At 51.4% G+C, this 24,657-nt stretch overlaps 2 protein-coding genes across 2 annotated transcripts; one reads left to right on the forward strand and one right to left on the reverse strand.

Moving 5' to 3' along the window:
• Nucleotides 1-962: 962 nt before the first annotated feature.
• LOC310890681 (olfactory receptor 14C36-like) lies at nucleotides 963-4,230 on the reverse strand. The gene has a single exon (XM_083852991.1). It carries the CDS (start codon nucleotides 1,983-1,985, stop codon nucleotides 987-989), a length of 999 nt encoding a protein of 332 aa, XP_083709117.1. The 5' UTR covers nucleotides 1,986-4,230; the 3' UTR covers nucleotides 963-986.
• Nucleotides 4,231-7,864: 3,634 nt separating this feature from the next.
• LOC310890531 (olfactory receptor 14C36-like) lies at nucleotides 7,865-10,095 on the forward strand (the record flags this gene model as incomplete). Its single annotated transcript, XM_083852860.1, has 1 exon — nucleotides 7,865-10,095. Exon 1 carries the CDS (start codon nucleotides 9,166-9,168, stop codon nucleotides 10,093-10,095), a length of 930 nt encoding a protein of 309 aa, XP_083708986.1. The 5' UTR covers nucleotides 7,865-9,165.
• Nucleotides 10,096-24,657: the final 14,562 nt, after the last annotated feature.

Raw genomic sequence — 24,657 nt, forward strand, 5'->3', positions numbered from 1 at the left:
TTTGACGTTCTCTCTATTCAAGGCAGTTATGCCAACAGCCCTCTGGTGCCCTTTTGCTTAGTTGTTTACCCTTGGAACAAGCCAGAAACACAGTCTGGAGGCATGTCGTTAGGGTTACCCAATGATGTTCACGGTACTCACGAGCTATCATGACTGGCCCCAAAGAAAGAAGGGGAAGGTGCCCTGCCTTGTGCCCTCCACCAAGCGGATTCATGAGTGTGGTACCTGTAGCACCTCAAATAGTATTTATTGTTGCCGATTTAGGGAAAGCATCGCAAGCCCATATTTGCTTTCCTAGTGGTAACTTAGAAGTTTCTTGCAACACGTAGTTGCTTTACAGGTAGGGATTTGTAGCAATTTGTAATAAAGACGTTCATGAAGACAGAGCAACGAGGTGTCCGTGTCCTTGTGTACTATGGAATCCTACCAACCTCCTGCTGTGATCCATGGGCGGGCTGACCCTCCTAGGTCCTGAGCATCAACCACAGACCTGGGGCTTGGTGACAGCCCTTTGCTGCAGAGAACAGACCCAGCCACAGGGGCTGGACCCTTCAGATGCCCCAGTGCCATGAAAATGGCTTTTTTTCTGCTCAGGTCTGCTCTCCCTCACACACACCAGACCTGTGGCTCATCTCCCTGTGGAGGAGGAGGAGGCAAAGCGCTGCTGGTGCACGAGTAAGGGAGAAATACTCCACCTGTGGGACGGCAGGGCTGGCGGGGAGGTGGCACAGGACAGGCACTGGCCTCTTTCTTCTATTCCCCACCCAGGGAGCCTTGAGACCACAGGTCAGTGTCCGTACTGCCCACAGGTGCCTGCAGTCCTGTATCATCAGGATCCACCTTCTCTCCTTCTGTACATAACATTTTTAAATTTTTCTCACAGTTTGGGGCCAGCATTGGTGGACCTGGTACCTGGCACTGCAAGGCTGTGTCTCACACCGTGGTTTTTTTCGTGAGTTTTTCCCATTGCAGCAGCAGAGCAGCAGCTAATTGCTTCTGGAAGACAACTGAAACAGTTTCTTCAGTGCATGATTGAGCTCCTGGTTCCTCATGCTGTAGATGAGGGGGTTCACTGCTGGAGGCACCACCGAGTACAGAAATGACAACACCAGGTCCCTGGATGGGGAGGAGATGGAGGGGGGCTTCAGGTAGGCAATCAGGACAGTGCTGACAAACAGGGAGACCACGGCCATGTGAGGGAGGCACGTGGAAAAGGCTTTGTGGAGGCCCTGCTCAGAGGGGATCCTCAACACTGCTCTGAAGATCTGCACATAGGACAGCACAATGAAAACAAAGCAACCAATACCTACACAGAAGCCGATTGCAGTAAGCCCAACCTCCCTGAGGTAGGTATCTGAGCAGGAGAGCTTGAGGATCTGGGGGATTTCACAGAAGAACTGGTCCAGAGCATTGCCTTGGCAGAGGGGCAGGGAAAATGTAGTGGCCATGTGCAGGAGAGCATTGAGAAAGCCACTGCCCCAGGCAGCTGCTGCCATCTGGGCACAAGCTCGGCTGCCCACGAGGCTCCCGTAGTGCAGGGGCTTGCAGATGGCAACGTAGCGGTCGTAGGACATGATGGTGAGAACATAAAATTCTGCTGTAATCAAGAAGACAAATAGAAAGACCTGTGCAGCACACCCTTGATAGGAGATGGCCCTGGTGTCCCAGAGGGCATTGGCCATGGCTTTGGGCAGAGTGGTGGAGATGCAGCCCAGGTCGAGGAGGGCGAGGTTGAGGAGGAAGAAGTACATGGGGGTGTGGAGGCGGTGGTCGCAGGCTACGGCGGTGAGGATGAGGCCGTTGCCCAGGAGGGCAGCCAGGTAGATGCCCAGGAAGAGCCCGAAGTGCAGGAGCTGCAGCTCCCGCGTGTCTGCGAATGCCAGCAGAAGGAACTCAGTGATGGAGCTGCTGTTGGACATCTGGTAATTCTGGTCATGAGGTCCTGTACAAGGAGGACAGAGGCAGTGATAATGTACCACAAGCATATCAGAGGAAAACTCTTTGTATTTTCTCACTTAAAATCACCAAAAATTGCCCATTTCTAGGCAGATATTTTGAAGGTCTCTTTCATTGATTCTGCCTGGGAGTGTCTCTGGGAGCAGGGGACTCATCTGTGGGCAATGCAAGAATCAGTCCTGCACTGTAGCCAGAGGTAGTAGCATGGTAGTAACATGGTAGTAACATGGTAGGAACAGGTAGGAACATGGGGTAGTCTCAGATTCACTTTACTACTGATATCAAAGAGATTTCCCCAGTTTTGCTCCTAGTTCACCCAACTGCAGAGCAGAGGTGTGGAGATTTAGTTATTTAATTATTTGTTTTCTATTTTTCATTTTAGCTGCCCCACCACACCTGAGGAGTGATTCTAAGGCACAAATCCTCGGCGTTCTTCTGCACTCCAAGCAAAACCTTGTGGATCCTCAGAGGCAAAGAGACTGTCCCTTTAGTGCAGAGCGTCCCACAGAGATGACAGCCATTCTGTCCATCAGTGCTGGTCTCAGCTGTGCTGGCATCTCTTTGAGATACAGGACAATCGCCTTCAGAGGCTGTCCTGAGAAGAACCTGGAAACTGTTGAGGGAAGAAGAAGCGAGGCTCCACGTGCCCATCTCCAGACCCCTCACCCTGTGCCCGTACTCCCCTTCCCCCAAGCACCCCGAGGGCTCACCCCATGGGCAGGTGAAACCCCCATCCCCAGGCAGCCTGGGAACAAGAGCAGCAGCAGCACGGCCAGGTGGAGAAGCCAGGAGGAATGGCAGCGTGCTGCTGTCAGGGGAGGCAAGGCCAGGGAGGGACAGACGGACACTCAGCACACCCTCCTGTGCTGCAGCTCTGCCTGCAGAGGAGGCAGCTCCTGCTGGGGACAGCGGGGGCTTGAGGGCAGAGGCTGTGCTGGTGGCAGAGGAGAGCAGGGGGTGTCCCAGGGAAGGCGCCTGCCCTGCAGGGGATGGCAGGGAGGTGCCTGAGCCCTCCCTCGCACAGCATTTCTGGCAGCAGCTCCCTCTCACCGCCTGCCCATGTCCCTGCTGCCTGCCCATGTCCCTGCTAAGAGCCACTTCTGTGTCCCCATGTCTCCTCCCTGTCTATACTCATAGATTCCATCCCACAGGCCGTGTATTCAGATTCACTCAGATTCCCCTCCACTGAAGGTATATTAAAACGCAGAATCCAAAAAAGACTTTCCCTTCAGAAAAACTTAGCCTCAGTCATACTCTTAAAATTTCCTCTTAGAAATGCCATTCTGTAGAGCATCTTCTACTCCTCGCTGGAGAAAGAGAGAGACCCATCCCGACAGATGCTGTCAGGCATCGGATGTGCCAGCTGTAGAAGACCCCTCTGGCAACCCCACCTGCATGGCCCTGCAGCCAGAGACTCACGGTGCCAAGAGCCTGCAGATCTGTCCTGCCACACGCTGCCCTCTGTTGTTGGCTCCTCACTGCCTCCAAGCCCTCTCTCCTTCTCTCCTCTCCCCGTGCCAGCTGCGGTCAGAGCCCCCAGCCCTGCTGCGCTGTGCACAGGAGCTGCTCCTGGGCACAGCTGTCTCTCTGCACCAGGGCCCTCTTGCCACGAGCTCTCTCTGTCCCAGGAGCCCGGCCCAGCTCAGCACCAGACGCCCAGCCTGAGGCATTGGAATCCCCCCACGGGGGGTTTCGGTGATGAACCCACGAACCTCAGGCACTGAGAGACAATTGAAGACATCTCTCAACAAGTCCAAGTCAGAGGCAAGTTTCCTGCAGTGTCCCCCTGAGGGCCAGCCCTGACACAGCCTCCCTTGGAGCTCGTTAGAGCAGAGCATTGGAGGCAGTGAGGACAAGGAGACAAAGGCAGTGTGAAGGTGACCCTGATGTGTAGGAAAACTGGATGTGTGTCACTAAGCACAAGGGCCCAGACAATAATGAATGATTTAAAATTTGGAAAGACAGAAAAATAAGATAAAATAGTAATAATAACAATAATAACAATAACAAGAAGAATAATAGTATGTGAAAAGCAAGTGATGAACCACGCAATCCCTGAGAAGCCCCTCACCGATGCTCAACCTGTCCCTGAGCATTGGTCCCCCTGACCCTGGCCAGCCTGCAGCAGGATCTCTTGTGCACGTCCCTTCACCTTCATTTCTTTTAGTGCAAAATCAGCTTTCAGAGGAATTTGGAGTATTTTCTTCCCTTTCTCAAACACTTCCTCTGCTCTGTCACCCCACACAACGATGCCATCGATGTACTGCAGGTGTTCAGGAGCTTCCTCCTCTTCCAGGGCACTCTGGATCAGTCCATGGCAAATGGTAGGGCTGAGTTTCCTGCCCTGGGGCAGTCGATGCCAGGTTGATAGCAAGCTGTGGCCTTCACACTGCTGGCAAACGCATGGAGAAAAATGCATTAGGGATATCAGTTGTGGCAAAACGCTTGGGTGCCTTTGATCCCAGTGTGCAGGGAAGCTCTACCGTGTCCGGCATGGCAGCACTCAGCACTGCATGACTTCCTTCAGGCCACGACAATCCTCTGTCAGCGGACTCCCTTGGTGCTCTACTGACTGAGGTGCACGGCTGTGGCAATGATTGGCACCAGCTGTCCTTCAGCCCTCATCAACCCCACAACAGAAGAGTCCTGTGAGAGACCAAGGCAAGGTAGACAACAGCATCATGTCCTCCGTCTCCAAGGCAGCTGTGCCAAAAGCCCACCCATACCCTTTTAGGGATTGTTGTTCCTTGCCACTCACATACCCGTGCCTCTAGGGTTGAGGCAGATTTTCCATCCCACTTTCTCATGTCCTCTCCATGGTCACACAGGTGAAACCACAGGGTGACACATCGTGTGTACCCACCATCTCTCCTTTCCTGCCCTCTAAGTCCAGGGAGGGGCCCCGTTTCTCCCAGCACCAGAGCAGCATAGGGATAGGGATCGCGTGATTACTGATGCTCTTAGGACCTCTTCCTCTTCATCCTCCTACTCACATGATGGCCCAGCTTTTCTGAAGCCTGCCTCATCTTCTTTCTCCTCCTTTCTTGGCTAGGTAGGAGTTTCTTTCCTTTCTTAAAAAACAAATGACCTTCACATCCATTGTTTTTTCTTGCATATAGGAGCAACTGATACAGACACAGGTTGCTTCTCTGGCCCAGACAGAGGGCCCATAAAAGGAGCTGGATTTGCTGCAGGGCATTTTGCAGATGCTGTAGTGGCTGCAGGGTCTGTCAGAGGGTTTGGAGTGGCTGCAGGGCTTGTCACAGAGGTTGGAGTGGCATTGATTGTGGCTCTGTAAGCATAGGCCAAGAGCCAGCACACTGCAGAGGTATGTGTCTCTTTGGAAATGCCAGGGTGATAACACCACTTTTCCAAGCATTTAACCAGTTTTTAGGATTCTATGTTTGCTCAGAGGTGAAGTTCCAAAGCTTTGGAGGTGCCCCCTGCTCTAGGTGCCTGCCCAGATCCTCCCACACTCCCTGCCACTCCTAGCTCTCCTGCCTCTGGACACATCTCGGGATGGCATGCTTAAGTAGTTCTGAAACACATTCAGGAGACATAACAATAGGAACACGTTGGTTTGACCATCCCAAGGATATTCAAAGCTTTGAAGAGCTAGTGTAATTAGCCTGGAGGAGAAGGGGGAGGTGAAGGAGAAAGGGAGAGTGAAACAGTGGGGAAAAATGTCCTCCCCTTGTCTCCCCCATGGCTTGGTTTCCTGAGGAGAAAAGGTCAAGAGTGTAATTCTTAATAGTTTCTGAGAGATGGCTCCCAAGGTACGGAGGTAATGGCAATGCTGAGTACAAGTACCAGATTAGTTTCATGACCAGGAATTTTATCATATCACAAGCCAGTGTTACACGATACAACAAAAGAATAAACTTGAAGCAGCCATCAGAAAAGATAAACAGCATGACAGGGGAGACATACAGGAAGTCATGTGCTGTACAACACAGATCTGAAATTGAGCACAACAGACCTGAGATTAAAAAAAAAAAAAAAAAAAAAAAAGAAAGAAAATCATCTTTGTGATCAGCAACTATTAAAATCAACTCATGCTTATAAAGGCTTTCTTTTAACATACTGTGGTGAGATCTGTCATTGGCTCAAAGTTTGTGCTCCATGTCGGGCACCAAAAAGAGAGTGGTTTAACCCGGCAGGCAGCTCAGCACCACACAGCCATTCCCTCACACACACACCCTGCTACACCCCCAGCAGATGCAGGAGAGAATGAAGAGGGGGGAAAAAATAAATAATAATCATGGGTTGAGATAAAGACAGTTTAAGGGAAGACAAATAATACGAACAATGATGATGATGATCATGATGGTGATTGCCTGTCCCGCGGCAGTGGTACCCCCTACCCTGGCCAGCCACCCCATATTGATTGTTCAGCATGATGGCTGCGGTATGGAACATCCCTTTGGCCACTTGGGGTCAGCTGTCCTGCTTCTGTCCCCCCCAGCTCCTCAGGCACCCCCAGCCCTCCACTGCTGGGCAACAACTAAGCCATCAGTGTGTGATCATCATTCTTCTCATGCTAAATGCAAAACACAACATCATACCAGCTACTAGGAGGAAAATTAACTTGATTCTAGCCAACACCAGGACACCCACAGACCAAGGGCATGATATCTCTGTGTGTGTATCAAAAGAGAAAAGGTGGTGGAGATTAATTAGAAAGTACTGGAGCTGAGCACGATGCAGATGGTGTGGAATATGGGGTAGATATCGTCCTCGTTTTGGCTGGGATAGACTTAATTTTCTTCCTATTAGCTGGTTTGGTGCAGTGTTTGTATATAGGACACAGTTCCAGACAAAATAACAGCATGCATGAGAACGAAGCACAGAAGAAGTGGAGTCTGGCAGCTTTCCATCTCGTACCCTTCTGTGATTCTGTAATGTAATTCCATTCAACTGGTTGCTGCCGTATCGTCCAAACTGTCCTGCAAATTCCTGCTGCTGTTACCTTGTAAGAGACGGCATAATCGGGGTGAGCCATCTGCCTGCAGACATTAACAGCTGACAGAATGGAGCATCTGTCCAGGGGAGCCTTGAGAAACTGCAGGATTTGGCCTACAAAAACCACTTGGCATTTACAAGGAGAAGAACCCAGTCCTGCAGCAGAGGAAGAGGAACCCCACACATCAGGGCAGACTGGGACCCTGCTGAGTGAGCAGTGGCCAGGAGGAGGAGGGCCTGGGCACCACGAGGGATGCCATACGAGCAGTGGTGCTGCACACCAGGAACCAGGCCAGCTTCCTACAGAGCTGCCTTATGAGGAGCATGGCCACCAAGAAGATCTGAGTTATCAGACTCAGCTCAGATCCTGTGAGATACCACATGGACAAGGGCTTGCAGCCAGCAGGTAAAGATGTGCAGGCCTGGGAGTCCCTAGGACAGCCTGGTGTAGACAGGACAGAGGGCTGTGACAAGGGTGAAAGTCCCAACAGGACCCAGGGCTTCGTGTCCATGGCTCTGGCTGTTGTCTCTGCCACTGAGGCCTAGGAGGAGACAGCTTATCGGTAAAGCACCAGGGCCTCATTGCCTCCTCGCCCCCACCCATGAACCAGGCAGGGCTCGTACCATTCTCCTGCACTTGGCCATGCACATCCCCATCTCCTCCTGCCCCACGAAGAGCCCTGAGCAGTGTGTGAAGGGAAAGGATCTCCCTTCCCAGGGACTGGGGGTCAAGGTCTGGCCCTTGTGCTTGGTGAAACACATCCAGATTTCCTACACATCAGTGTCACCTTCACATTGCCTTTGTCTCCTTGTCCTCACTGCCTCCAATGCTCTGCTCTAACGAGCTCCAAGGGAGGCTGTGTCAGTGCTGGCCCTCAGGGGGACACTGCAGGAAACTTGCCTCTGACTTGGACTTGTTGAGAGATGGCTTCAATTGTCTCTCAGTGCCTGAGGTTTGTGGGCTCCTCACCAAAGCCCCCCGTGGGGGGATTCCAATGCCTCAGGCTGGGCGCCTGGTGCTGAGCTGGGCCGGGCTCGTGGGACAGAGAGTGCTCGTGGCAAGAGGGCCCTGGTGCAGAGAGACAGCTGTGCCCAGGAGCAGCTCCTGTGCACAGCGCAGCAGGGCTGGGGGCTCTGACCGCAGGTGGCACGGGGAGAGGAGAGAAGGAGAGAGGGCTTGGAGGCAGTGAGGAGCGCAGCAACAGAGGGCAGCGTGTGGCAGGACAGATCTGCAGGCTATTGGCACCGTGAGTCTGTGGCAGCAGGGCCATGCAGGTGGGGTTGCCAGAGGGGTCTTCTACAGCTGGCACATCCAATGGCTGATAGCATGTGTCAGGATGGGTCTCTCTGTTTCTCCAGAAATGAGTACAAAATGCTTTAGATAATGACATTTATGATTGGACATTTAAGGAGGAAGGCTAAGACAGGGGTTACCTGAAGGGTAAGATTTTTTCTATAGTCTGTGCTTTCAGGTTACTACAGTGCAGGGGAGGAAGGTTTCATGGTAATTTGTCAGGATTGTACAGGAGACTGAAACTCCTAGAGCATCGCACTGAGATTTCAGTATGGAAGCGATGAAATTCATAAAGTCCCTACAGTCACCTCAGTTTAAAGACTGCACCAACTTCATGTTTGTGCTCCCCTCAGGATTTAACTGATCTGACACTGATCTGGCTCCAGGCAGGGACATGGGCAGGCGGTGAGAGGGAGCTGCTGCCAGAAATGCTGTGCAAGGGAGGGCTCAGGCACCTCCCTGGGACAATCGCTGCTCTCCTCTCCCACCAGCAAGGGGCAGCTGAGACCAGAACTCATGGACAGACTGGCTGTGCTCTCTGAAGTACACTCTGCACCAGAGGAACAGTATCTGTGACACTGAGGATCCACAAGGTTTCACTTGAAGTGCAGCAGGAATGACAGTATAGGAAAAGAAATCACCACATCCCTTCTCTGCCATTAGGGGACTTGGGAGTAAAAATTTGTTCACATCAAGAGTTAAATTAATCTGAGAATACTCCATGTTCCTCTTTACTTCTTCTTATAGGTAAGGACTGTTAACTACACTGCCCACAGCAGAGTGCCCTGCTTCCAGGGACAGCCTCAGGACGCCCCAGTCAGAGGTCATGAAAGGGACCTGCATAATGTGTGGTTAAGAGGCTGAAACTGAATCACATATTATCAGATAATTCTGTTGTATTTTCTTACTACCTTTTCCCTCCTTGGTCAGAACCCCATGCCCAGAACCAGCAAATGCCCAACAGCAGCTCTGTGAGTGAGTTCCTCCTGCTGTCATTCGCAGACACGCGGGAGCTGCAGCTCCTGCACTTCGGGCTCTTCCTGGGCATCTACCTGGCTGCCCTCCTGGGAAACGGCCTCATCCTCACCACCGTAGCCTGCGACCACCGCCTCCACACCCCCATGTACTTCTTCCTCCTCAACCTCGCCCTCCTCGACCTCGGATCCATCTCCACCACTCTCCCCAAAGCCATGGCCAATGCCCTCTGGGACACCAAGGCCATCTCCTATCAAGGGTGTGTTGCACAGGTCTTCTTTTCTGTCTTCTTCGTTGTAGCAGAGTATTCCATTCTCACCAGCATGTCCTATGACCGCTACGTTGCCATCTGCAAGCCCCTGCACTACGGGAGCCTCGTGGGCAGCAGAGCTTGTGCCCAGATGGCAGCAGCTGCCTGGGGCAGTGCCTTTCTCAGTGCTGTCCTGCACACGGCCACTACATTTTCCCTGCCCCTCTGCCAAGGCAATGCTGTGGACCAGTTCTTCTGTGAAATCCCCCAGATCCTCAAGCTCTCCTGCTCAGATGCCTACCTCAGGGAAGTTGGGGCACTTGTGTTTAGTGTTTCTTTAGTCTTTGGTTGTTTTGTTTTCATTGTTTTTTCCTATGTGCAGATCTTCAGGGCGGTGCTGAGGATCCCCTCTGAGCAGGGCCGGCACAAAGCCTTTTCCACGTGCCTCCCTCACCTGGCCGTGGTCTCCCTGTTTGTCAGCACTGCCATGTTTGCCTACCTGAAGCCCCCCTCCATCTCCTCACCATCCCTGGACCTGGTGGTGGCAGTTTTATATGTAGTAGTACCTCCAGCAGTGAACCCCCTCATCTACAGCATGAGGAACCAGGACCTGAAAGACACACTGAAGAAAATGATTCTAGTGGTAATATTTACTTAGCAATGAATTGGCTATCTCCCTTTTCTACTTTAACTCAAGTTAATCTCAGGCAATTCTTGACCTTTAGTTCAGTATTTTTTAAAATACTGTTTGCAGATAAATATTTGCTTTCAATCCTCTTTTCCAGATGGCCAACCCTCTGTGTGACTCAGAGGCTTTCTCTGAATGTGTTTATTCCTAAATGACACCTGGCCTCCATTGTGGCATCTTGTTAATAAAAGTGAAGTTGCTCAGTGCTCAGGGCTCTTCTTCCCAAAGCGGAGTGCAGAAGACGCTCAGGGAATGCCAGGCTCAAGGCCTCACTCTTGTGCTTGGGTGTCTCCTGGACACAGGGGCACGAGGGCACGGGGTGGGAGATGAGGGAGCCAGAGCTGGACTGAGTCGTCACTGGCGGATGCCCAGTGCCCCTGGAGGCCCTGACTGGTCAAGAAGCAGCTTCCTGGGATTGAAACGTGACAGGGCTGGCGGCAACAGGAAGGTATCGGGAGCCACCAGGATATCCTAAGGGTTCTCCTGGGATGCCGTGTGCCTTGTGTTGGGTGGGCAGCGAGTGGGTCTTCCCAGTAAAGCTAAGCCAAAGGATGCACGGGCTGATGGGAGCTCTGCAATGCCAGGGCACACAGCGAGGCCACAGCACAAAGGTCTCAGAGACCTTCAGTGAACAAGCGGAAAGGGCCAAGACTGGGTGACCAGGCAAGGTCGGGGAGGTGGGGGGAGGTGGGCAGGGGCTGGGCTGGGCTGGGCAGTGCCCGGCAGAGGGCACCAGCAGCGTCAGGGAGCGGTGGCAGCATGCAGGGGAGGGCTCCCAGCAGGGCTTGGTGCTGCAGAGCCAGGGCTGGGGAAGGGAGCCCCGAGCTGCAGGGGCAGGGGACACAAGGCTGCTCGGGGCTCTTGCTGGCCTGGGCAGAGCAGGAAGGGGGCCCAGGGCATTCGTCCCCTCACCGCAGCCTGCCAGGACCTGCACGGCGCTCACGCAGCGTCCAGGGCCAGGCTCTGCCCCGTTGTGCGCAGGAAGAGGGCAAAGCCTCTCTGAAGAAGAGGCTGAAAGTGAAAAAGGTCCCTCCGCTGCCCCGTGGTGTGACAGGGCCTGGGTGGGACAGGTTACCTTTATTTGATGTAGTTCTTGTGTAATTTGCATTGGTGATGGCACAAAAAGACAGCTCCTTCACCAGTGATGTACATCCTTCTTCACATTAGGACACAACTCAACATCCTTCACTCTGCTTTATCTCACAGATGAACTGGATTAGGTCTCCTTGATTACTCTGAGGCACAGTGCAGTGCTTTTTGCCTTCTGGCACTACAGCACAATATGTGTGACTTTCCCTTCATCTGCGCATTGACCTGACGGGTCATTTGACATTTTTCACTTTCAAAACCTGAGCTGGATAGGGATTATTTCCAAAGTGGGACAAGCTGATGGGTTCTGGCTCAGCCATTTGAAGCAAGCTATACTTGATTTTTTCAGCCAGAATTTGCTAAAGATGACCCAGGAATGGAAACGGATGTTCAAGTGTCTCGTAGGTATAAAGGAGAGCATCACGGGTTTCCAATGTCCATTTCAGATTTAGGTCAGTCCCAGGAACCCACTGAAGAAGGGTGTTGTCTTTGAAGGGGTTTCCTGGGCCGGGCTGAGCTGCAGTTACAGGGACAAAGACCACTGCTGGCAGTGGAGGTGCCCTGGGAACTCCACCTGGCTCCACCTGATTTTCCCAAAGGGCTCCGGTCTCCTGCAGGTCTTTTCTGACATCTGCTGGTCCAGGGAAGTGCCTCAAACAGAATGGGACCACAGGAGGTTTTCCCTGGTTATGCTTATTGTCAGACAGCAAAGCTCTGCCTGAATACCCTGTAATTTTTTTAGTACTTAACTAATAAAGCAACTACTCATCAGCTCAAACGATTCAACCCCTTCCATTAAATATCTCATGTGAATGATAATTTTTATCATGAAGAAAAGTGAATTTTCAGGATGTATATTCTTCACAGGAGAAGAAATACTGGTGTTCACCTGTACTTGCATTGTCATCACTTTGTCTGTCATGGTGTGCTCCCTCATCTTCCAGGCACAAAACCTGACTTGATTACAGAGACAGCTCTGTGGTGTTTAGCTGCCTACCATATTAAACCACAACACCCTCCTGAATGTCCCCTTTCCAGCTGCCTGTCTGGACCTATGCACTTCCCATGGGTCTCCTGCTTTGCCCTCCCCTTACTCTTGGATCATTCAGACTGCTCTTACCAACCCAGTTGCTGCTTTGAGTTTCAGTGAGTTCCACCTCGCCCATCTCTCAGCAGTCTGTCTTATGGTTTCCTTAGCAAGAAACTCATCGTTTCTCATTGAGTTAGTATGATATGGGTTAATATTAACACTATTATTTTAAATTTCCTATTAATCAGTGTAAAATACATCATGTAGAGTCATCCTTTAGGGAAGGTAAACATCACTGGAGGCAAAAAAAATGAGGAACACGAACATTGGTTGTTTTTTTTTTTTGAAAATTGCAGCATGGTTTCCTATTCTTTGCTTTTCAATAGGAAAAAACCTGCTCTTCCTACACTAGGCAGGGATCCAAAGGAGAAAACCTAGACCAATATCTATAGGAGAATGATGCTCTAAACTGAAATGGTACGAAATTCAGCCTTTAAAATGAGGAAAGATTTCTATTAGATGCTCTTTGAAATCTTCCTCCTTAGCTATACCATGAAAGCTCTCCAATTAGCTGCACAAGTCTTGAAGACGTTAAGAACACTGTGGGAGAGTTATAGCTGCTTAGGACTTTCTCTCTTTTAATGAGTTCCATGGTGTATTTTGGTGCTCAGTCTATGAAGCTCAGGTACTGAGAGGAGAATGATGTAACTGCTTGAGAAGGTAAAGTCAGAAGGAAAAGCTGAAGTTACTTCGAGTATTAATGGGCCCCACTGAGGGCTGTTACTAACAAAGCCTCCCCAGGGACTTGTTAGGGCAGATAATTGGAAGCCATGATTCCAGACAGGCAAAGCGCTGTGCTGAGAAAAGTTTTGCTTGATTTTGGTGAAGCTGAAGGGCCAAGGCCTGACCCCAGCCCCTGGGAGGGGAGATCCTGCACCCCCACGTCTGGCTCAGGGCTCTTCTTGGGGTCTGTATGATGTGGTGGGCAGTGTGATGCCACGAGAAGAACTTCATTAGGACACCTCCCCACCCCTGCACAGGGTATCAAGGAAGCAGTGAGGCCCCATTGCAATGACTCTATCTCGTCTCCTCAGAAGCTCTAGCCAAAGGGACAAAAAGGTCAGGGCTGTTGGGGCCTTCCATTCCTGCCAGCATCCTCTGCCTTCTCCTCTGCAGGCTTTCCTCTGCTGTCCCACACTTTGCCCTATTTCCTTGAAGTCTGCAGACACCCATCTCTGTCCACCACCTTACTCTCATCCAGGACTTTCCATCATCTCACCCATGTCTCATCAACCCTCATCAGCTGTTCCTTGATGAACAAAAAGCGTGGGTCTGTTCACAGACTCCCTTTCGGTGACCTCTGTCACCACAGCACGACTCTTTCACGGACATTTCTTCCACCTCGTGGCCAGTGCCAACGTTCCAAGGCGCACTTTGTGGCAGTTTTTTCTCTTCTGCCCTTTCCTACTACCAAAGAAAGCTCCATCAGGGTGGAAACCACTCCTGAAGTAGGCATCCCAACCCATCAGGCTCCTTGCGGCCTGTCAGCCAAGCAGACAGAAGTCACCTCAGCAGCATCTTCCAAGCCCTGGGCCTGCTGCTGGCCTTGCAGCTTCTTGGCTAGACACAGCCAAGCCTTGTGCCTCCTGCTGTCCAGTCCTGGCCTCAAGCAGAAGGGACAGGACAACCCCTGTGCGGGCCTTCTTTCTGTCTGGGTCCTCCTGGGGATGGAGGCAGAGGGGATCCCACAGGCAGCATGCCAAGCAGGGGCCTTCTGCTGGCCTAGCAGGGCCACTGGCAGATGTCAGCCCCAAAGTGCAGATCCCAGGGAGAAGCCAAGGCTGACCTGCCACCTCCAGACACAAGGGACCTCACAGTCCCTTTGCGTGACAAGTTTCTGCTGCTGCCCTATCAGCTGCAGAGACAGAAGTGACCTCCCAGTCACTGCCGCAGTCACATTCCTCCTGCTGGGGCAGGAGATCCTGAGGCAGAGCTGAGCTCTCTCTAGCCCCCCGGGACTTGGTTTTCAATTTCTGCGTTAGAGTTTAAGCAAAGTTAGAGTGGCAGGGTTCCCAAGCAACTAGGGCTCACCTTTCTGGGTTAGAGAGTGAACAAAATTTTACTGGGAATGTTTGGTGTTCTTCTGTGTGTATCAGTTCTGTGGTTAGGTAAGCTCGGTTGTTTATGGTTTTTCTTTGGTGTGCTTGTTGGTTTTTTGTTTCAGGTCTGCCACAAAGTCTAGGGTTAATCAGAGCATTTTAATACTGGTATTAAGGGAAGGGATCAGGGTGAGCAAGAGAGTAAAGGTAAGGGAAAGGGGTATGGCCTGAGTTTTCCTTTAAGTGATAATTTGCGTTCAAGCATTAGAGAAATGGATTCCTGTCAGAGTGTTGGAGTAGCATTTAGGTTTAGGGATTAAAATTATTGGTTCAAGTAAGGTAAGGGCCATACATGACTGTTTTAAGTCAGTGTTACCACAGCATCAACATTACATGACCCCTCTTACCTCTACAAAACCATTAATTTCTGCTGTCCAAGCTCTTCTTCCCACCCCAAAATCTCACATCTCTCTTGTCCAGGCTGCTCCTGACCTCCCCATATCTTATTGGGATCAGCTTTCAGATGACAGGGTTTGAATGTTTGTTGTTCATGTATGGCATTAGGGACTACGGCGAACATTTGTGGATGAGAGCTTAAGCAAATATTGAGTGGGAGGGTTTGGTGTTGTGCTTGGGGTGTCAGGTCTGTGGTTAGGGTATGGGCAAGCTCTTTGCTTTAGCGTTTTCTTTAGGTCTGCAAGAATGCTAGAGTTTATTAGAGCATTTAAATGCTAGTGTTAAGGGCAGGGATCAGGGTGAGTAATAGTGTAAAGGTAATGGAAAAGGTGTTATGGACTAATTTTGGCTCAAGGGATATTGTGGTCAAAACTTAGAGCAGTGGATTCCTGTCAGGGCGTGGAGTGGCATTTAGATTTAGGTAGTAATGTTACCGGTTAAAATAGGGCAAGGGCCTCACATGACTGCTTTAAGTCTGCGTTATGTTGGGATCAACATTACCTGAGCATTCTTACCTCTCCAAAATCATTAGCTACTGCTGGCCAAGCTCCTCTTCCCTCCCCCAGATCTCACATCTCTCCTGGCCAGGCTTCTCCTGACTTCCCCATATCAGTCATCTTCTTAGGGGCAGCTTTCTGATGGCTTTCATGAACTCAGAGTATCTGTCTCACCTCCGTTGGCTACTCTGCTCCTGAGAAAGAATGAGCTCCTAAGCCAGCATGGAGAAGGACACAAAGGCTGTAGGAGCACCCTGCACAATGTGCCCAGCAGCACTGCAACATTACAAAAGTGTGCTTCCTACCTTCAGTTTTGGTTCCAGAATGTTCCTATGGACACAGGGTAAGTTTTTGCAGGCCCTCCTGCAGGCTTTATCTTCCCCCAGGCATCTGGGAGTCAGTGGCCCCCTCAATGTAGAAAACTGAAAGCAGCCCTGAAGGATGAGTTGGGCAAATGCTGAAACCTCTGACATGACAACCCCAATCCAAGACCTCTTCCACTATGGGGGCTACCATCTACTTAGGAAGAGAGGATCTCACAAACTGTGTGCAGAGCAGACGCATCTGCTGGCCTATCATGGAGACCAGCAGATGTGAGCCTAAAGGCACAGATCCCAGCCAGGAGTCAAGGGATGACCTGTCAGCTGCTTCAGAAAAAAGTCACCTCACCGGCCACTTAACAGCCATTAACTTCCTCCTGGACTTGGAGCTTCTGAGGCACCACTGAGCTCATAATACCACACCTACAAAACACCCCCTTTTTGGCCCAGAATCTGCCCAGGTAGAAGAGATCTAGTTGTGATCCTTCCAGCCCATGGCACAGCTCCTGGGCTCCCAGCCTCTCTGACACACAGGAGCCAGTGCCGTGCCAGTTCGGGGAGGTGCTAGGGCAGGAGGGACCTTGCAGTCAAATCACTCGCCAGACTCCTTTGCTGGGGCTGCTGCGTGCCCTGGGGCTGCAGAGCTCTCCTCTGCCTGCTCACAGCAGATTGAGCCCTTGAGCTGTGGTGAGTCCACCTTGGAGGAGATCCCCCCTTAGGAGGGAAGTGCTGCAGCGCAGGCCGGCTGTGCCACTGCCGTGCCCACTGCCTGTCCCTGCCTGCAGTCCCAGCACAGCCCCACAGCAGCACTGGCACCAAGCTACAGGAGCAGCCGGGCCTGACGCCACCAGCAGGGCTCAGCACGAGAGGGGGGCAGTGGCAAGAGAGCAGCTCGGCATGCCCCAAGCGCTGGTGCTCCCTGGCCGTGCTGCTGGGATGGGACTCTTTTCCTCTGCAGCCCTGCACATGGCACTGCCCCTGCAGAGCCAGAGCAGCTCTCAGAGGAAGGACGTCACACAAGGAAGGCAGTGCAGGCTCCTTCACTTTGTTTATGTTCACAGAGAAACGGGCTCCTCGTATACAGAGTCTCTGAGCTATACTCAACAGGTACATACTGTAAAAGAAATGAGAGGAATCATATTTTAATGGGCAACTTTAGCTGCATTAAAACAAAGTCCTGTAATGAAAACATTCATAAATACAGAAACACACAAAAAATAATTATATATATAATATTAGTTAATAATATTCTTGTAGTCATTGACATTATTAGTCATCTGCAGACGTAGAATGGAAATTTATTGCTTCCGAAACTCATCTAGTTATCAATTTCCAGAGCACAACCTTGAGCTCCTGGTTCCTCATGCTGTAGATGAGGGGGTTCACTGATGAAGGAACAACTGAGTAGAGAACTGCCACCAGCGGGTCCAGGGACGGAGAGGAGATGGAGGGGGGCTTCAGGTAGGCAACCATGGCAGTGCTGACAAACAGGGAGACCACGGCCAGGTGAGGGAGGCACGTGGAAAAGGCTTTGTGCTGGCCCTTCTCAGAGGGCATCCTCAGCACCGCCCTGAAGATCTGCACATAGGACAGCACAATGAAAATAAAGCAACCAAAAAATAAAGAAACACTACACACAAGTGCCCCAAGTTCCCTGAGGTAGGCATCTGAACAGAAGAGCTTGAGGATCTGGGGGATTTCACAGAAGAACTGGTCCACAGCATTGCCTTGGCAGAGGGGCAGGGAAAATGTAGTGGCCGTGTGCAGGACAGCATTGAGAAAGCCACTGCCCCAGGCAGCTGCTGCCATCTGGGCACAAGCTCTGCTGCCCACGAGGCTCCCGTAGTGCAGGGGCTTGCAGATGGCAACATAGAGGTCGTAGGACATGATAGTGAGAAGGGAATATTCAGCTGACATCAAAAATACAAACAGAAAGACCTGTGCAGCACACCCTTGATAGGAGATGGCCCTGGTGTCCCAGAGGGCATTGGCCATGGCTTTGGGCAGAGTGGTGGAGATGCAGCCCAGGTCGAGGAGGGCGAGGTTGAGGAGGAAGAAGTACATGGGGGTGTGGAGGCGGTGGTCGCAGGCTACGGTGGTGAGGATGAGGCCGTTGCCCAGGAGGGCAGCCAGGTAGATGCCCAGGAAGAGCCCGAAGTGCAGGAGCTGCAGCTCCCGCATGTCTGCGAATGCCAGCAGGAGGAACTCGCTCACAAAGCTGCTGTTGGCCATTTGCTTACTCTGGACACTGTTGTCTGTTGAAAAGGAGAAGACAGAAAACGTTTAGAACAGACTTCTCTGAGGAAAGCCTGTTGCAGGTCTTACAGCACTCTCATCCCAACCCTCTCTCTTTGCAGGAGTACCTTTCTGCAGCTCTCCTGCTTGAGCTGCGGCTGGTGCTGTCTGAGAATGGCACTGGGAGCAGGGGCTGCTGTGGGCTCCAGAGCAGTCCTTCCTGCTGTGCAGCAGGCTGGTAGCAGGAACATAGGGGAAATTCAAGTTCAATCCACTTATGAGATCTATAAACTTTGCAGTGTTGTTCCAAAGAACTCATGCAACCAATGTACAGCAAGGCAAATATTCCTATGCTTAGGACAGTGATCACACTCTTGTGTTTCCCAATAAGTGGAGACTGCTTAAAGCAGAGAAGCCCCAGTCCCAGTTCATCTGGACAGAATTCTCACCTTGTCGCTTGGTGCCTGAGCAGGATCTCAGCTCTTCCCTCCTATCCAGGGCTGCAGAGGCCTCACTCCAGCTGCCCACAGACAGCCATCCAGCAGCACGGACATGGCCTTAGCACGGAGGTGTCTCCTCCTTGGGGCACCTGGATAACACAAGGATGCCACGAGAGAGCTGCATCCTGCTGGAGAGCAGCCTGCAGGCCAGGAGGATGCCCCACAGACAGACATGAATATCCGCAAGCTGGGGCGTCCCAATATACCGTCTGCATCCCCTGCAATTTCTGAAGGAGGCTTGGCCACCCACTCTTAGCTGACCAGGGGCAGCTGGGTTATGACAATCCGAGGGTCTTTTGCCAGACTTCCTCACCTCGCAGTGCCATCCAACAGGACCCCCAAAGCCTACTGCATTGCCCACTGCCCTCCCAGGAACAAGACCCAGCAGGAGACCCTTCCAGCACGTGCAGCTGCATGGCCCTGCAGCCAGAGACGTACCTTGTCAAGGGCTGTGCAGATTTCTCCTGCAGGCAGCTCTCAGCATCCTCCCACTGCCAACTGCCTCCAAGCCCTCTCTCCTTCTCTCCTGTCCCCGTGCCAGCTGCGGTCAGAGCCCCCAGCCCTGCTGCGCTGTGCACAGGAGCTGCTCCTGGGCAGAGCTGTCTCTCTGCACCAGGGCCCTCTTGCCACGAGCTCTCTCTGTCCCAGGAGCCCGGCCCAGCTCAGCACCAGACGCCCAGCCCAAGGCATTGGAATCCCCCCCTTGGGGGGCTTTGCTGAGGAGCCCACGAACCTCAGGCACTGAGAGACAATTGAAGCCATCTCTCAACAAGTCCAAGTCAGAGGCAAGTTTCCTGCAGTGTCCCCCTGAGGGCCAGCGCTGACACAGCCTCCCCTGGAGCTCGTTAGAGCAGAGCATTGGAGGCAGTGAGGACAAGGAGACAAAGGCAATGTGAAGGTGACCCTGATGTGAAGAAAAGCTGGATGTGTTTCAGCAAGCACAAGGGCCAGGCCTTGACCCCCAGCTAACATAAGGAGGGTCAACAAGTCCAAGTGCAAGGTGCTGCACCTTGACCCCCAGCTCCTTGGAAGAAAAATTAAGTCTATCCCAGCTAAAACTCAGACTATATCCACCCCTTACTCCATACCATTGTTCCTATGTCATACTCAGGTCTGACACTTTCTAAATAACTATCACCATCTATCCTCTCTTTTGATATACACACAGAGATATCTTGCCCTTAGTCTATTTGTGTCCTGGTTTTGGTTAGGATTCAGTTAATTTTCATCCTAGTATCATAGAATCGTAGAATGGCTTGGGTTGGAAGGGACCTTAAAGATCATCTAACTGAACTCCCCCCAGATTCCACCCACTAGATCAGGTTGGCCAAGGCCTCATCCAGCCTGGCCTTGAACACCTCCAGGGACGGGGCATCCACAACTTCTCTGGGCAACCTGTTCCAGTACCTCACTACCCTTACACTGAAGATTTTAATCCTGATGTCTAGTCTAAATCTAAAAGACCATTCCCACATCCTCCTGTCATTGTCTACCCGAGTAAAGAGTCCTCCTCCATTGTTTTTAAAAGACCCCTTTAAGGATTGAAAAGCTGCAAGGAGGTCTCCCTGGAGCCTCCTCTTCTCCAGGCTGAACAAACCTAACTCCTTCAGCCTGTCTTCACAGGCGAGGTGCTCCACCCCTCTGATCATCTTTGGAGCCCTCCTCTAGATGTGCTGTAGGTGCTCCACATCTTTCTTGTGCTGGTGGCCCCAAACCTGGACACAGTACTCCAGGTGAGGCTTCACAAGGGCAGAGCAGAGGGGGACAGTCACCTGCCTCTATCTGCTGGCCACTCCTGTCTTGATGCAGCCCAGGATGCAGTTGGCCTTCTGGGCTGCCAGCACACACTGCTGGCTCATTTCAAACTTTTCATCCAGCACTATCCCCAAGTCCTTCTCTGCAGGGCTGCTCTCAATGAGTTCTTCTCCCAGCCTATCCCCACGTCTGGGATTTCCCCGGCCCACGTGCAGCACCTTGCACTTGGACTTCTTGACCCTCCTTAGGTTAACTTGGGCCCAAATTTCAAGCTCGTCCAGGACCCTTTGGATGGCATCCCTTCCTCTGTTGCATCAACTACACCACTCAGCTTGGTGTCATCTGCACACTTGCTGAGGGTGCACTTTATCCCACTATCCCTGTCATTGATAAAGATATTAAACAGTACCGGTCTCAGGATATACCCCTGAGGGACGCCACTCATAACCAGCCTCCACTTGGACATAGAGATATTGACCATGACTCTCTGCGTGTGACCTTCAAGCCAAACCTTTATCCACTCAATGGCACACCCATCAAATGTGTATCCCTCCAATTTGGAGACCAGGATGTCATGGCGGACTGTGACATCACAATTCCAAGTAGATGACATCACTCGGTCTTCCCTTGTCGTCTGATGTAGTCACTCCATTGTAGAAAGCCATCAAATTGGGCCAGCATGATTTACCCTTTGGTGAAGCCATGCTGGGTGTCTCGGATCACCTCATTCTCTTGCATGTGCATTGACATTGATTCCAGGAGGATCTTTTCCATGATCTTACCAGGCACAGAAGTGAGGTTCACTGTTCTCTAGTTCCTTGGATCCTCCTTTCTACCCTTTTTAAAAAGGGGAGTGATGTTTTCCTTTTCTCAGTCACCATGGACTTCACCTGACTGCCAGAACTCTTCAAATAGGATGGAGAGAGGCTTGGCAACTACATCGGCCAGTTCCCTCAGGACCTGGAGTGCAAGTTATCATGCCCCATAGACTTGTACGTGTTTAGTTTCATCAGGTGGTCTCAAACCTGCTCTTCACTTACAGCAGGTGGGACTTTGACCCCCAGCCTCCATCTCTGGGTTCAGGGAAATGAAAGACTTGGGAAGCCTGACTGGCAGGGAAGACTGAGGAGAAGACGTTGCTGAGTCCCTCAGCCTTCCCCATGTCTGTCATTACCAGTTCACCCTTCTCATCCATCAGAGGGGGTACACCCTCCTTGGCCTTTCTTTTCTGAGCCATGTATCTGTAGAATCTCTTCCTGTTATTCTTTGCTTCACTTGATAAGCTCAGTTCCATTCATGCCTTCGCTTTCCTTATTCCATCCCTGCACATCCGAAACAAAACCATGCGTGAGGGCCTGGAAAAAGGAACCCTGGACCATAGAAGCCATTTCGGAAACAAAACTTGTAGGTAGGAAGCGCAGTTTTGTGGAGGTGCAGAGCTGATGGGCACATTGTGCAGGATGCTCCTAAAGACCTTGTGCCCTTTTCCCTCCTGACTACTACTGTCTCAAGACTAGAGTAGCTAACAGAGGTGAGACAGATACTCTGGGATCATGAATGTCATCAGAAAGCTGATCCCAATAAGATATGGGGAGGTCAGGAGCAGCCTGGACAAGAGAGATGTGAGATTTTGGGGTAGGAAGCAGAGCTTGGTCAGCAGAAATTAATGATTTCGTAGAGGTAAGAGGGGTCATGTAATGTTGATGCTGCAGTAACACTGACTTAAAACAGTCATGTATGGCCCTTCCCTTTCTTGATCCAGTAATTTTAATCCCTAAACCTAAATGCTACTACAACACTCTGACAGGAATCCATTTTCTCTCTTGTTCATCCTGATCCCTTTCCTTCACACTAGCATTAAAATGCTCTACTTAACCGTAGTATCCTTGGTAGACCTAAAAAACCCTAAACCACAGAGCTTGTCCATACCTTAGCCACAGACCTGACAGCACAAGCAGAACTCCAAACACTCCCACTAAAACTGCATTTCATCTCTAACCCAGAAAGTTAAAAACAGGTATCGAGGGGGCTAGAGAGAGGTCAGCCCTGCCTCAGGATCTCCTGCCCCAGCAGGAGGAATGGGACTGGGGCAGTGACTGGGAGGTCACTTCTGTCTCTGCAGCTGATAGGGCATGTCCTGGTTCCAGTTAGGACAGAGTTAATTTTTCCTCCTAGTAGCTGGTAGGGTGCTATGTTTTGGATTAGGGTGAGAAGAGCGCTGATAACATGCTGATGTTTTAATTGTTGCAGAGCAGTGTTTACACCAGGCCAAGGACTTTTCGGCTTCTCGCTCTGTCCTGCCAGCGAGCAGGCCGGGGGTGCAGCAGGAGCTGGGAGGGGACAGACCCAGGACAGCTGACCCAAACTGGCCAAAGGGGTATTCCATACCATCTGACGTCATGCTAAACAATATATAGGGGTGGCTGGCCAGGGTGGGGGGCCGGCTGCTTGGGAATAGGCTGGGCATCGGTCAGCGGGTGGTGAGCAATTGCATTGTGCATCACTTGTTTTCTTACACATTACTATTATTAATACTATTATCATCATCACTATTATTATTATTATTGTTATTATTATATTCCTGTCTCAATAAACTGTCTTTATCTCAACTCACCGGCTTCACTTTCCTGTTTCTCTCCCCCATCCCAGAGAGGGAGGGGGGAGGGTGAGCGAACGGCTGTGTGGTGTTTAGCTGCCAGCCGGGTTAAACCACAACAGTCCTTTTGGCGCCCAACGTGGGGCTCAAAGGGTTGAGATATCGACAAATTTGACCAGAGTGTGTTAAACTAAAATTGGTATAAGTATTGGACCTGCTTAATAGTTGCTAGTCACGATGTTGATTGCCTTAATCTCCGGTCTGCTGTGCCTGTTTTCCAAATTGAGTTTTATAGCGCGTTACTTTCTGTATGTGCTCCCTGTTGCGCTGTTTATCCTTTCCGGGCCCTGGTTTAAGATTGTTATGGTACTGTGCGGTGTAACAATGGCTTATGAAATGATGAAATATCTGGTCACGACTCTAACCTGGTATTTGTACTCAGCACTGACGTCGACTCTATACTTTGGAACCCATATCTCGGAAACTATTAGCAATTACACCTATTGCCTGTTTTCGTTAGGGAGCCAATCTGTGAAGGGGACAGGGGAAGACATGTTTCCCTACCTGTTCACTCTCCCTTTCTCCTTCACCACCACCCTCTTATCCCCCGAGCTAGTTACGGTGGTTCTCCGAGATGTTGAATATCCTTGGGATACTCAGACCAGCCTGCTCTTGTTGTTATGTCTCCTGAATGCGCTTCAGATTTTGTGGAGGGTTAAACAACTACTCAGGAATCTCATCCGGAGATCTGTCTTGAGGCGGGATAGTTGCAAGTGGCAGGGAGTGTGGGAGGATATGGGCAGGTTTCTAGAGCCGTGGTCACCTCCAGTGTTTTGGACATTCGCCCCTGAACAACTGCAAAATCCTAAAAAGTTGGCAGAATGCTTGAAAAAAAGGTGTCATGACTCTGGCAGTTCCAAAGTGACACAAATCACTGTAGCGTGCTGGGGTCTGGCTTGTGCCTATCGAGCTGCAATTGATGCTACTATCAACCTATCGACAGCTCCTGCAGCCGCTCCAGCTCCAGCTCCTGCAGCCGCTCCAGCTCCAGCTCCTGCAGCCACTCCAGTTCCAGCTCCTGCAGCCGCTCCAGCTCCAGCTCCTGCAGCCACTCCAGCTCCAGCCCCTGCAGCCGCTCCAGCTCCTGCAGCCGCTCCAGTTCCAGCCCCTGCAGCCACTCCAGCTCCTGCAGCTGCTCCAGCTCCAGCTCCTGCAGCCGCTCCAGCTCCTGCAGCTGCTCCAGCTCCAGCTCCCGCAGCCACTCCAGCCCCTGCAGCAGCTCCAGCTCCTGCAGCTGCTCCCACTCCTGTGTCTGGGTCAGAGAAACGAGCTGTAGCAGTGCAAGTTGACCCCGCAGAGGGTATTCCAACCCCTGTGGCAGACCCTGTGGCTGGGTTAGAGAAACGAGCTGTAGCAGTGCAAGTTGCCCCTGTAGACAAGGTGAAAAAATGGTATAGAGACTCAGGTCATTTAGAACGCAGACAGTCTTCTGCTAAGTCTGGGCGTAGTGAAGACGAGGCTGGGCCATCAAAGGTGCAGGAGACTGAAGATGAGGATGAGGATGGCGAAAAATCAACAGTAACTACCCGGACTCCATACCAGCCATCAAAGGTGCAGGAGACTGAAGACGAGGATGAGGATGTCGGAAAATCAACAGTAACTACCCGGACTCTACACCGGCCATCAAAGGTGCAGAAGACTGAAGATGAGGATGAGGATGTCGAAAAATCAACAGTAATTACCCGGACTCTATACCAGCGTGAGCTACGAGATGTGCGAAAAGATTTTGGTCGCTGTATAGGCGAGCAGCTTGTCACCTGGCTGCTCCGGTGCTGGGACACGGGAGCCAATTATGTGGAATTGGAGGGCAAGGAAGCCAGGCGGCTGGGATCCCTTGCTAGGGACGCATGCATTGACAAAGCAATTGGAGATGGAGCACAATCTCGCAGCCTCTG

Source organism: Anser anser, assembly GCF_964211835.1.
Source record: "Anser anser genome assembly, contig: HAP1_SCAFFOLD_32, whole genome shotgun sequence".
In the NCBI taxonomy this organism is placed as follows: Eukaryota; Metazoa; Chordata; class Aves; order Anseriformes; family Anatidae; genus Anser; species Anser anser.

Excerpts from the sequence above, each read along its gene's own strand:
- LOC310890681 (XM_083852991.1), bottom strand. The coding sequence starts at position 1,985 with ATGCTTGTGGTACATTATCACTGCCTCTGTCCTCCTTGTACAGGACCT.